This window comes from Lemur catta, chromosome 15, assembly GCF_020740605.2.
Source record: "Lemur catta isolate mLemCat1 chromosome 15, mLemCat1.pri, whole genome shotgun sequence".
NCBI classification, from domain to species: domain Eukaryota; kingdom Metazoa; phylum Chordata; class Mammalia; order Primates; family Lemuridae; genus Lemur; species Lemur catta.
In genome coordinates, this window is record NC_059142.1 from 2,471,904 (window position 1) to 2,484,801 (window position 12,898).

Consider the following 12,898-nt stretch of genomic DNA (forward strand, 5'->3'; position numbering starts at 1 on the left):
TGATATATAATTTTCTTTCTATCAAACTGGGGAACTGGAGGATTGTTTTCAAGTGGTAATTTGAGTGCCAGGGACTGGGAGGGGTGTGTGTAAATGGTGCAACTTTTTTCTAGGGGACACCTTTAGTGACATCAAGTTCACATCAAGGCCCTTAAAATGGTTTATCCATTGATCCAGTAACTCTATTGCTCAATTTCTAAGAATGCATACTAAGGATATAATCAAAGATGTGCACAAACACTTGCATGCAAGGATGATGTGCTTTTCAATGTCTGGCCTGTTTGCTGTCAGATTCATGCCCACCTTTATTGTCCTGTTTCAAATTAAAAAAAAGAAAAGAGAGAACACACATTTCCCAGGCTCTGTTGTCCTTAGGTTTCTGGATAGTTGTCACCATGCGAGGCACTGGCAGCAAATCAGGAGATTGGAGGCTGGGAGAACTGAAGGTGCATCTCAACTCTCTCTCTGCTTTTTGTGGCCTCACCAGAAGCAGCTCTGTCTTTTCCGTGTCTCAGCTAGCAGCAGACAGGAAGCTCTTCCTTGTGTTTCCAGCACTTTCCAAGCAGTGCTTGCCAGAGTCCTCATTCCTACTAGAGAGTTCTATCTCACAGCTCCTCACATCGTCACTTCACCTCTGAGGCTTGCCTGCTCTCCCTAGATACTGAGTTGCTCGCTGACTTTGGCTTCTCAGTGCTTCCACCAACTGAATAGCAAACTCCCTGTGTTAAACTCCCTCTGAAATACCTGGAGCAGTGTCTCATTTCCTGGCCAATCTCTGACTAACACAGATATTGATCATAATGATAATTTTCCTACCACAAATGTTAAAGTTAGGTATCTAGTAAGAAGTCATTTGATAAAATGTATTATGGTATATCCAGACGATAGAATAGTTTACAGACAATAAAATCATGTTTTCAAAACACATTTAAGGAATTTTTAAAATGTGACATGAAATTGTGTGATAAGATTTCTAAAAAATGAATTATTGCTGGTGAGAATGTGAAATGATACAGCCACTCTGGAAAAGAGTATGGGTAGGTTTTTTTTTTAATATATAAAGTTCAATATATGCCTACCATATTATCTGTCAATCCTGCTACCGGGTATTTATACTAGAAAAATGAGAATGTATGCTCTTACTAAAACCTGTACATAGATGTTCATGAAAGCTTTATCTGTAATAGCCCAAAACTGGAAACAACCCAAATGACCTTCTATGGATGAGTGACCAAACTGTGGTACAACCACACCGTGGGGTATTAGTTAGCAATTAAAGGGTCCACGTCACTGACATACACACCAACTTGAATGGATCTCAAGGGCATTACACTGAGCAAAAAAGACACACTCTCAAAAGGCTACATTTCATCCAATTCCATTTATATAATATCCTCAAAGTGACACAACTGTAGTGACGGATAACAGATCATTGTATGCTGGGGCTACAGTTAAGGGGAGGGGTAAGATGAAGGAGTTTCTTTGTGTTTTATATCCTGGTTGCAGTGATATTAATAATAACACAAATCTACACAGAGAATAAAATTTCAGTGAAATACACACCATGAAAAGGTGCATGTTCCAACCCATGGAGGAGCAGGCAAAAATAGCAAAAAAAAGAAAAGAAAAGAAAACAAAGAAAAGGTGCATGTAAAAAGTGGTGAAAATCAAGTGTGCTCTGTGGTTTAACAGTTAATAGCATTGTACCAATGGCACTGCCCTGACTTTGACAATGTACTATGGTTGTATAAAGTTGAGTAAAGGCTTCACAGGAACTCTCAGTGCTATTTTATAACTGCTCTGGCTTTTAAACTGTTTCAATATAAAACAATTATAATAAAAAGATGTATGACCTTGTGCCCTCTGGCCTCAAGCAGATTGCTGGAGACACAGCGGGGAGGTCTGTGAGTTTGATCTGGGTGGCGAGGAGGCCAGCGTGGACGGATGTCACAGCAGAATGCTGTGGGCTTCCGAGGTGCCCTGGGCTGGGAGAGTGCCCGTGCTCCCGCCCCCCGAAGGAAAACCTCCGTGTTTGCCTAGGGCAGATTCTATGGTGAGGGAGAGTGCAGCCCCGGGTGCCAAAGCAACCAGGTGCAGGTCATTCAGGTGCTGGGGCTGACCAGGAGTGGCAGCCCCTCCCCCACTGTGCCGGGTCCCACCAGGGCTCTGAGACAGGCAAGACGGAAGCCAGTCCCTGGGGCAGCCCGTGGAGAAGCTGGAGCGCTTGCTTTCTCACAGAGCTGAGGAGAAGGTCCACAGCAAGTTATTTCTCACCAGTCCAAACTGCTGTCTGTGCCCCCAGGGCTCCTGAGTGTCCGCAGTATGGTGGCTCCCATGTGTGCTTCAAGACAGGCGTGGCAGAGGCCAGACCCTCATGCAGCCTGTGGGAAAGGTGGAGTGTTGGATACATGGTCCATCTCTTTCTCATCCCAGGAAGAAGCTTGGATTTAGGGTTCTTCACCCACCCACTCTGGGCTGAGCCAGGGACAGGGCTGTAGGGAGTGTTTGTGGGCTGGTCCAAACTGCCATCTTTGCTTTCAGTGGCTCCCAAACTGGAGTCCTCTCCTGTCAGTGCTCAGATCCAGGCAAGACATAAACCAGTCCCCTGGGCAGCTCTCAGAAAAATCAGAACCTTGGATGTGCGGTTCAGTCCTTGCCTTCCCTTCCCAGGGAGGAGCTGGGAGCTGGGGGTTTCCTGCCGATCATGGGGCACGTGCGGAGGGGAGGGATTGTGCTTAGAGGGCTTCTTGGCCTTTCCTGTGGGCTTCAGTGCGGCTGGTTTCATGCTGGCCTGTGTGTAGGAGCCTAAACTGGTTCCGGACTTCTCCCAAGGGAACTGCTGTGTGTGTCATTGCTGGGTCTGAGTGCCTGCGCCAGGGAGAGGCCAGGACTTCCTGTGCTGCCAGTTTTCTGCTGTCACCTACAAGTGTTTTCTTTTTGATTGGTTTTCTTTCCCTTCTTTCTCCTTGTCCCTGCATCACTGAATTCCCTCCCACCAGGTCACCAGGTTTCTAAGAAAACACTGCCCTTTCTTTGTTGGGTCCATTGTAATCCAGTCCTGTGTAGACCTGTAGACTTACGTTCACATACATATTTATCTGTCCAAATTTGGCACTGTTTACAAAAATGGGGGTGTATATATGAGCTTTCTGCATCTTGATTTTGACTCAGCAATACCTTGTATAAATTCTTTTGAGTTACCAGGTATAGTTCTGTTTTATAGCAGTCATTATGAAATGTCAGTAACTGTGTAGCATTCACTATGAAAGGGTACTATTATTTATTTAGTCATTTTCCTGCTGAGCGCATTCGCTTTATATCTACTTTTTTACCACTAGGAACAACAATAGCACGTGTGTTTTCGGGTACACTGGGGCTTTTATTTTAGGAGGATAAAGTTCCAGGAGCGGCGTCTCTTGGCCAGGCGGTCTACAGCCCGCCACTCGGCAGGGCTGCGGCCGGTCAGAGGGGGAAGGCAGCAGGCTGCCTGGGCGGCCGGGCTGGAGGCCGGGCCGGGCCTACGGCTTCCTCTGGAGCTCCTCATGTCCCCCGGGCAGCAGTACAGTCACTGTCCACGAGGGAGCCAAGATATGGGTTTAGGGGCGGCTCCTGGCTGTGGTTTGGGTCCCGTGAAGGACCGTCCAGGCCTGCCCATGCCAATGGTGACCTGCGCTGACACACTGCTGCCACTCGCTGCTGCTCTGCTCCCACATGCCCCTTCTGGAAAGTGATGGAATTCTTCCAGGAGGCAGGAGGAGACCGAGGCCAGAAGATGACAGCCTAGGGAGGAGGGGTGGTGTCCATGGCATCGGGGTCAAAGGCCGGCGTGGATGATGGTATAGCAGAGGCCCTGCCCGCTGGAGCGGGGGCGACTGGAGGAGCCGTGGTGGGGAGGCTCGTGACGACAGGGGCCCTGGGAAGAGAGGCTCTCTGCTGCTGCCCGGCAGGGCTCCCGAGTGTGGGCTGGCGGGTGGGGCCGCGGCCCCTAGGTGGAGGGGGGTGGATGGGGACTCTGTTCTTTGCAGGGACATGGGGATAGACCACAGTAGGGGTTGGGGGAGAGGTGAAAACATGGGCGGCAGAAGGGGGAGTGGTGTCCATATCTGTGACCTCAGCGTCTAAATGAGGTCGCTGGGTCACATGGGCAGATGGGCTGCCTTGGACGGTGGACTTGGCTGCTGGGGAAGAGATGAATGTGCCCTTGGGCAAAGGAGGGTTCCTGGGGGAAGGGACTAGAGGACCAGTGGGGAAGGAAAGAGTAGAATGGGTACGGGATGAGGGAGAAGAGATGGGGAGGGAAGTGGGAGGAGCGGAAGGTAAGGAAAGGGAAGAAGGGGCGTGGAAGGAAGGAGGAGGCTGGGAGTGGATGTAAATGGGAGGACGAAAGGTGAAGGAAGGAGGAGGGGAAGGGATGGAAAAAGGAAGAGGGATAGAGAAGGAAGAAGGAGGGGAGGAGATGAAAATGGGAGGACGGAAAGTGAAGGAAGGAGGAGGGGAGGGGACAGGAGGAGGAGGAGGATTGGGGAGAGAAGAAGGGGGAGGGTTGCGAAGAGGAGGAGGGGGAGGGTTGGGGAGGGAAGAAGGAGGAGGGTTGTGGAGAGGAGGAGGGGGAGGGTTAGGGAGGGAAGAAGGGGGAGGGTTGGGGAGGGGAGGAGGGAGAGGGTTGGGAAGGGGAGGAGGGGGAGGTTTGGGGAGGGAAGAAGGAGGAGGGTTGTGGAGAGGAGGAGGGGGAGGGTTGGGGAGGGGAGGAGGGGGAGGTTTGGGGAGGGGAGGGGGAGGAGGGGAATCCACAATCATGGGAGTGGGGGACTCTGTTCTGCAGTGGGGCAGCACCAAGGAGGGCAGGTGGGGAGGAAGGTTGGAGAAGGATGGGGAAGGAAGGGAGAGGAGGAAGGGAGGAGGGTTCCGGACGGAAGGGGTAGGAGGGGAATCCACAGTCATGGGAGTGGGGGACTCGGTTCTGCAGGGGGGCAGCATCAAGGAGAAGGGTAGGGGGCCAGGAGGTGCGGGCAGGTGCGAGGCGGGAGGCGCTGCGGGGAGGCCTGAGAGGGCAGGGTTTCCGTCCCCCTCAGGTGGGGTCCCCGCAGCAGCGCTGGCCCTACGGGGAGGAGGAAGGGCAGCGGGAACAGGCGCAGGGCAGCTAGGGGTTGTGAGGCTTGCGGAGGAAGGTGGAGGGACAGGAAGGACCACAGGGGCAGCAGCCAAGTGAGGGGTGGGAGGACCTGGGTCGGGGTCAGGAGAGGCCCGGGGCTGGGAGGGGGCCATCCGAGCAGCAGGGGAGAGAGCGGGGGCAGGCTGGGTGGCCCCGCAGCTTCCCAGGGCCTGTGTCTTATCCTCCCAGGCCTCTGCTTTGTCCCGCACGACCTTGGTGTTTCTTTGATCCCCGATGCTCTCCCCCAAGGCGCCTCGGTCTTCCTCCGCGGCGATGGCAGGCAGCTTCGCAGGTGGGGGCAGCTCACCTCTGTGCCATGACAGTGGCCCCAGCACAGGTGGTGGCAGTGGCAGCAGCGGTGGCATGGGCATTTTTCTCTTGAGGGGCCTCTGCCTGGTGGCCGAAGAGCCCCCACTCTGTTCGGCCTGTGACCCAGACACGGGCGCCTGGAGCGAGGCTGCAGAGCGGGGCCTTGGTGGCGCTGGTGGTTGGCCGCCGCCGGGAGGGCCCGTCTCCCCGTGCAGCCCGGGGGTCTCGGCGACATCCTCCGCCGCCACCCGCGCGGGCTCCTGCTCTGGCTGCTGCTCTTCCTCGGGCCCTTCCTCCTGCTCCTCCTGCTGCTCTGCTGTCACCTGGGCCCTCTCCTGCTTCTGCTCCTGGCAAGACATGGGGAGGTGGCTGGAGGTTAGAGGCCTGGTAGCCCTGACCTCCGGCCCCCGTGGTGAAGGCAGGAGGGTCACCTGGCGTCGCTGGAGCGGCGGGATCCTGACGGCTCTGTACCGTCGGATGGTGGCCCTGATGGAGGAGGCAGGAGACAGCGCGGGCTTCTTTCGGGCCTCCAGCCAAGCTGTGCTGGGGAGGGTCCCCAGGGGGCAGCGCGCCCTCGGGAGAGGAGCATCCCTCCTGGGGGCTATGAAGAAGCCCCCGGACAGAGGCCGGCGACCCCCACTGGGGACGGGTGGCCTGCGGACGGGCCGCGAGGCGGGCCCAGGGGCCGCGGGGTGGGCGCGGACCGGCGCGGGGACATCGCGGGCGACAGGGAAGGGGGGATGGCGGCCCGGCGGGGGCCGGCGGAGGGTGGGGAGATTCAGCTTCCTCAGCCAGTTGCCCATTAGGGCAAATTGTGCAGTATGTGTCTCTGGAGAGCAGAAGAACTGGAGAGACCTCTCCGAGCACCCAGCTCTCCCGGAGACCGAGCAAGCACTGGTCAGCGGGGCGCTTGTGACGTCCCAATGGAACCGGTGACAGAGAGGCCACGCCACGGCCAACGCGGGGGCGAGCGCGGGGCCCAGCCCAGGGCGCAGAGAAAAGGCGCCAAAGGGCAAAGGGCAGCTCCTGCTGCTGGCGGCAGGTGTCTGGCACGAGATGGGCCACCGCGTGCGACTGTGGGGAACCGTGGGGCTCCCCGGGCCAGAGCCCTTCCCGCCTGGGCGCCGGCGCTGCGGGCTCCAGGGCGCCCGGGCCAGGGCCCCGCGCGGGCTGCCTGTGGCCGTGTGGCCGCCCTCTCCCCCGTCACAGGCGGTGGCAGGGCCTGCTGGAGGCCGAGCCCGGGGACAGCCCCGATCCTGCCAGGCTCCTCCGGGGACCTCTCCCCTGCCTCTGCGCTGCCACAGGGATCGCCAGCCCAGCTGCGAGGGTTTCCGAGAAGGGAGCACGGGGCCCAGACCAGGTTGGATGCTGCCCCCTATGACATCCCTTCCTGGCGGGCGGGTTCTGCTCACTTCTTTTCACAAGTTGGGTAAAAGGACAGTTAAGCCCTAGAGCATTCCTGAGGTCACACAGGAGGTAGTGGCCCAGCCAGGCTTTGAACCCAGCCTGCGTGGTTCTAGAGCGGTGCCTCCTGGGCACGTACACTTCATGTATTACCTTTTTATTTTTCCTGTAGTTTTTAGGGTGCTTATCAGCATGGCATAGCTGTACCAAGCACGTGCACACCGAGGAGGAGGTCTTTACTTCAGCTCGAGTTGACCATGGCCCACACTGGGCTCCAGTCTCCCCAGAAGATGTAGAGCAGGTCCACCCACTGCCAGCATGGCATCAGCCCACATTTCTCTTCTGTTGGAGCCTTGCATCCCAGATTTTCTTTTTGGTCTGGCTTGAAGGATCACAATATGTCCGGATTATTGTCTACATCAGTTTTGGTCTATCCTGAAAGAAATTCACCCGTGGATTATTCCATATGGCTGAGAAGCCAGTTTCTGTGGCCTCTTAGAATTTGTCTAGAAAAGCAAATATATCTATTTACAGGTTAACAGTGGAGCACTGTATTGGATGCAAACAGGGTCATTGTTACCATGCCAGCAGGGTCCACTCTTCGCCACACATTATGATCACCTAAATGTAACTCTAGATATTCTTATGCCCAACAGAGGAGACATAATTTTGGGTGTCAGGGTAAAGGAAACCTGAATCATTGTCCTAGAAGCTGGAAGCTTCAGGATGACAAGAAACATTAGAAAATCCTGCAGGTGACTTTATCTAGTTTCTATCTTGTTTCTTTGGCTTATTTCATTGGAATATATTTCTCATTCATGGGGCTGATGATTTGTTGTAGACTTACAACATGTAGGAGTTTCAGAATCAAGAATCAGAGATCAGTAAAAATGTTTTTATGCTTTTTAAGTTTAAAAAGGTCTGTTTAAACAACATTGGGCATAATTAAAATACTACAAAATTGGTTTTAGCCCTTTGCTCAAAAGATTCCTTTCACAGTGTGTCTCCTTGCCTGTGCTCTGACACCATTTGATTTTTCCTTCTCACTTACTCACAGGAATGATTCTAAAATCTACACATGATCTTGTCACCTTTTTGCTTACGATGTCACACTTCCAGGAAAATGGACCGATGCCCCAATGCCTCGTCAAGGCAGGTAAGTTTTCCCCATTCAGCCCTCCCTTGTCATACGGTACAGGTGCAGCTCCCAGTTTTGGTTTCACTCTTCATCCACATCAGGCCACCTTTCTGGCATCCCACTGGCTGGTCTCCCTTCCCTAACCTTTTGAAAGCTACTGATTTGACCAGGAAGGAAATAGTCCTTCTCCGTTTGTGACTGTCCCCTTCTCCTCCTTGAAGGTGCAGTTCATGTTTCATTCCCCCAGAACTAATGTTCTTCTTACCTGCCCCTATATCTCAGTGCTTACCCATCCTTTTGAATTTTTGGTCCAGCCATCTGTCTTCCCCACTGCATTGTAAATTGGTCTGGGACAAAAGATGTCTTTCAGTTCTATTTCTCTACAGCCTACCACAGAGTTTACTGTAGAGTTATCATTGAACAAATGTTTCATGAAATTACTTAGAAGCTGGGGGAAATGTTTATATTTTTCCCTTTTTCCCATCTTCAGATATTAGTAGTTTCCCTGGGTTGTAAAATGCCTTAGAGAATATTGTATTTTCATCAATTAAGTCTAGCAAAGACCCAATAGAACTGTAGGTTGGCCCAACATGGGTATATTTAGAACTTTTGTGATGTGATTTCTTATTGGCTTAGACTAGAGCTAGCCTAGTTATTAAAGAGAATCATTTTTGAGCAGCATGATAAATTCTAAGTATATTTAAATTTTCAGTAATGGCAGCACAGACAAGAGTTCTTCCTTTCTTTGCTCTTCTAGATGCAAGAGGCTGGATGCCAATCCCAGCCTCCCTGAGTGACTTGGGAATGTGTGAGGATGACTGGCCTAAGCTTAAGTTATAGAAAAAGACACACAACAAAGAGACATTTAAACATTTTTAAATATTAATACCAAAATCAGAAAGTGTGTTTCCTTGGAGGAGGGGCCCAGGTGGCGGGCCAGAAGCAGACTGCACACGCTGCTTTCACGAAGAAGATCGAAAGTGCTCAGTGGATATTCACTTTCAGATTGGTGATCTAAAAGAGAACATTGGGAATCAATATGAAGGTGAGAGGAGGCTCCCAAAGTGAGGGGGAGGGAAGAGATGCAACCCACTCTGTGGGATCAGAGGCACCTAGGGAAGGTATCTGCGTGTGGAGAAGGGACAGAGGAGATGACCCTCGGCTTAACCCTTCTCCCGTGCACTTTGCAGTCTGAGCTGTGTAAGGGACTCTCCACTGTAGCAGGCTGCTGGACTGACAGAGAGAGTTGACTGGAGACTGTGCCGTGGTGCGGCTTTGGTGAGAAGTCTTGGCAGGGCCCCACTAGCGGGAACCCTGGGTGGCATGGCTGGTAGCATTTTGAGATCACAGCCCCAGAGCACTGTGTCTATTAGGGGTCAGGTCAACCATTGCTACTGCCTCCCCAGTGCCCCTGCCAGGCCAGGGAGGGAGCAGAGAGGCTGGGGGCTCTTGCATGGCCCTTGGGCAGGTGCCATGTGCCCCCACCACTGATGGGGGACTTGGGTAGTGTCAAAGATTGGGCCGCCATGTGCTGGTCCCTGCTGCCACTGATGATCTTGGGTTGGGCAGTGCTTAAGCCACCATGGGCCAGTGAACACTGCTGCCCACAGACATGAGTGGGGCAGCACTAAGGTAGACACGAGCAGACAATTGCTATTCCTATATTATGTTGTTTCTATTTCCACATCACCTTTTCATCTATATTGTCTTTATCCTCATTTTCTCTTCTCCAGATTGCTCTATGAAATGCCTAATTAAACTCTTGGTCTCATTACTCCACACTCTTCCCTTACCATTTTCTAGTTATCTAATCCTTGGCTCAAGACTAATTCTTATCATTGTTTCGTGTAGAGCTTTTATTTATTTCCTGTGTCTATCTGTCTATCATCAATCATCAATCTGTTGATCTATTCATAAGGATACATTGTTAACACTCATTGATCCACCATCCGACCTGAAAATTAGAATTTAGTAATAGCGTACATCAACTAATTGTAGCCCCACTTTCATTCCCTTGTGTCTGCTCTTAGGAATCTTCTAGTCTTGAACCTATATTCATCTTCCCCTTGCTTTTGTTTTTAATGGACTTTTATGGTATCTATCCTAGAAAGTGGTTTTTTAAAAAATCGTGTTAGTTATTTATAGCCTTATAAGAATTTATCAGTAATAATCTTTGGATATACACTTTTTAAACTTAAAATTATGCTGCTAAGATCAGCCAAATTGTGGCATTTCTCTATGAATCATTCAGGGGAAAAAAAAGCTATTTCTCCACTGGTTTGAGTGACTGATCCCAATTACCCAGGACATTGTGTTGCTGCTACACAATGAGGGGCAAGGATCACAACCATGTCTCGGGTGCTTCTTAATATTTCCATGTCCAATAGCAAAGATTAATAAAACCTGCGGTAACAAAAATAAAAAAGTAGTACTATGGCAGTTTCAGACCCCTCAAAAATAAAAGTTTCGGTCGCCTCACTAAATAATGACCAAATGGCAGCTGTTTAGCAGCTCCCCTCAGAGATTTGGGGATCGGATATGTGGTCATCCCTCCTCTGAACTCCTAGGTTCTGATAACACCACTCTTCCCTTTTTCTACCCCTAGTCCTAGTAGAAGTAACATATTTCTACAGTTAATAACTTTTGAGTTATAGTAGAACGTTTTTCACCTTTAGTCTCTTTCAGAATACAACTAAGTATCTAATTCTCTGTTTTAAATCGTTTTGTTTAAAAACACTGGGTGATTTCTGTTTACAGAATGGATTCTAACTGATCTGTATGGGAAAATAAAGTCCAGTCTGTCTAATCACTAACAGATTCCATTTCAAATATGAATATTTTCATACATTTATTCCACTTCCACCAATAATTATTGTATGCATCTTATATGATCAAGACTGTGAGATACACAGTGTGGTATATTAAGACAGCTTTTGCCTTCATAATTTGACACAAAGTAGAGGTGCTTAAACATAATAGTCCAATAAAAACTGACCTTTGTATCGTGATTTATAGCATTTAAAGCATGAGCTATTGTGATCCTCAAACCCAAGGATAGAGACAGGGCAGGTATTATTATTCTGATATGTACACAAGCTTCAGACTTTCCCAACTTTATTCTGTTTGTCAGTAGAAGCACTGGCACATGTGCCCAATATTCTTATGCTGCCACTCTGCCAAAAAGAGCAAAAATGTGTTAAAAGTGATAATCTCAATGAAAGATTTCTGAGAAGAATTTTCTGGCTGCCAAGGTCAAAGGTGGCTTCCTGGAGGGAATTACGTTGAGGGCGGACTTTCAAGTGCATGTTGCAGTCTCCGACGCGAGCCCTCACCCGGCATGAGGAGATCCTCTTGCTGAAGAGTTTCCACCGGGCAGCCTTCGTGTCCCGATTTCTCAGACTAGAGATGAAACGATTTAACTTTGGGGTCACTGCCATGTACGTCACAGTTATCACTGCATCCTTTAGACTGTACCTAGTCAGAGGACATAAATACATGCCCATGATTATCCCATTATACAAAGAAACAACTCTGAGGTGAGAACCACAAGTGGAGAAGGCTTTGAGCACACCCGTGGTGGATGGAACCCCTAAGACTGTGGAAAAAAACCAAATATAAGAGATAACAATGCACAACAGTGGCACAGAGAAAACACCAACCCCCAGGTACGTCATCTTCACATTAAGGTGGATGTCAGAACAGGACAGCTTGAGCAAAGAGGCAATGTCACGGTAGAAGTTGGCCACTTCGTGGTTGCCACAGAAGGACAGACTAGCTGTGAGCAGAGTGTGGGGGAGGGAATTGGTGTTTCCAACCATCCAAGACCCAACAAGTAGCAGGACACAAGACTTTGGACTCACAATTGTGTAGTGGAGTGTGCAGCTGATGGCCACAGCTCGATCATATGCAGTCACAGCCAACATATGGCTGTCTGTGTTAGCCATGGCAAGCATGAAATACTTCTGTGTTAGGCATCCTCCAAAGGAGATGACTTTGCTGCCCAAGAGATGGCTGGCTATCATCTTAGGGATGCTTACAGGTGAGAAGAAGATGTCAACCAAAGAGAGGTTGGCAAGGAAAAAAATACATTGAGTTGTGAAGGTGAATGTCAGAGTAAATGGCCAAGATGATGAGCACATTTCCAATCAGTGTGATGGGGTAAACAAATAAGAAGAAGGAGAAGGAGAAGAAGAAGAGAAGAAAGAAGCAGAAGAAATCTGGTTCCTGTTGACCATTAATTCCCAGGAGGATAAATTCCAGGGTTGATGACTGATTACTTCTCTCATAGATTCTTCAGCAGGAAAGGGGAGAGAATTCAGAATCTGGTTCCTGTTGACCATTAACTCCCAGGAGGATAAATTCCAGGGTTGATGACTGATTACTTCTCTCATGGATTCTTCAGCAGGAAAGGGGAGAGAATTCAGAATTATTAGTAAACTATTTTTGTGTAATGATCTTCCTTACCCATCACTTTTGACTCTGGGAATCAGATATGTCTATACCTGGTTTTACTAAATCCACAGTAATCTGCAGTAATTTCCCAATTTCATTGGGAAAATTCTGGTTGATAACTGAAACTCATTGACAGCTAGCCCTGGACACTTATGCCTAAGAAAGGAACAATCTGTAATTCAGAAGTGCTCATCCTCCTGAACCCCAGCACCACCCCCAAACACCTACAATTTAGTCATTTAGCAAATAGTTAAATTTCATAACGTGTGTGTTGCACACTTTGGTAAGCCTTGTGGAAAAATCATATTTGACAATAAGTTTATTCATCTGTTTATTCAATGAAAAGACATTGTCTCTGCTCCCAAGGATCTTACAAATTAATAGAGATGCCAGAGTGCTATACTAATTTTATTACACATGGATGAGGAAAGGATAGTATCGTG

General features: G+C 49.8%; 1 protein-coding gene across 1 annotated transcript; it reads right to left on the reverse strand.

The window, feature by feature from the left end:
* Positions 1-7,106: 7,106 nt before the first annotated feature.
* On the reverse strand, positions 7,107-12,694 carry LOC123620214 (olfactory receptor 1A1-like). The gene is given in 5 exon segments (XM_045525260.1): positions 7,107-7,247; positions 8,893-9,017; positions 11,284-12,085; positions 12,087-12,294; positions 12,684-12,694. Coding segments are annotated over 5 exon segments (1,287 nt in total).
* Positions 12,695-12,898: the final 204 nt, after the last annotated feature.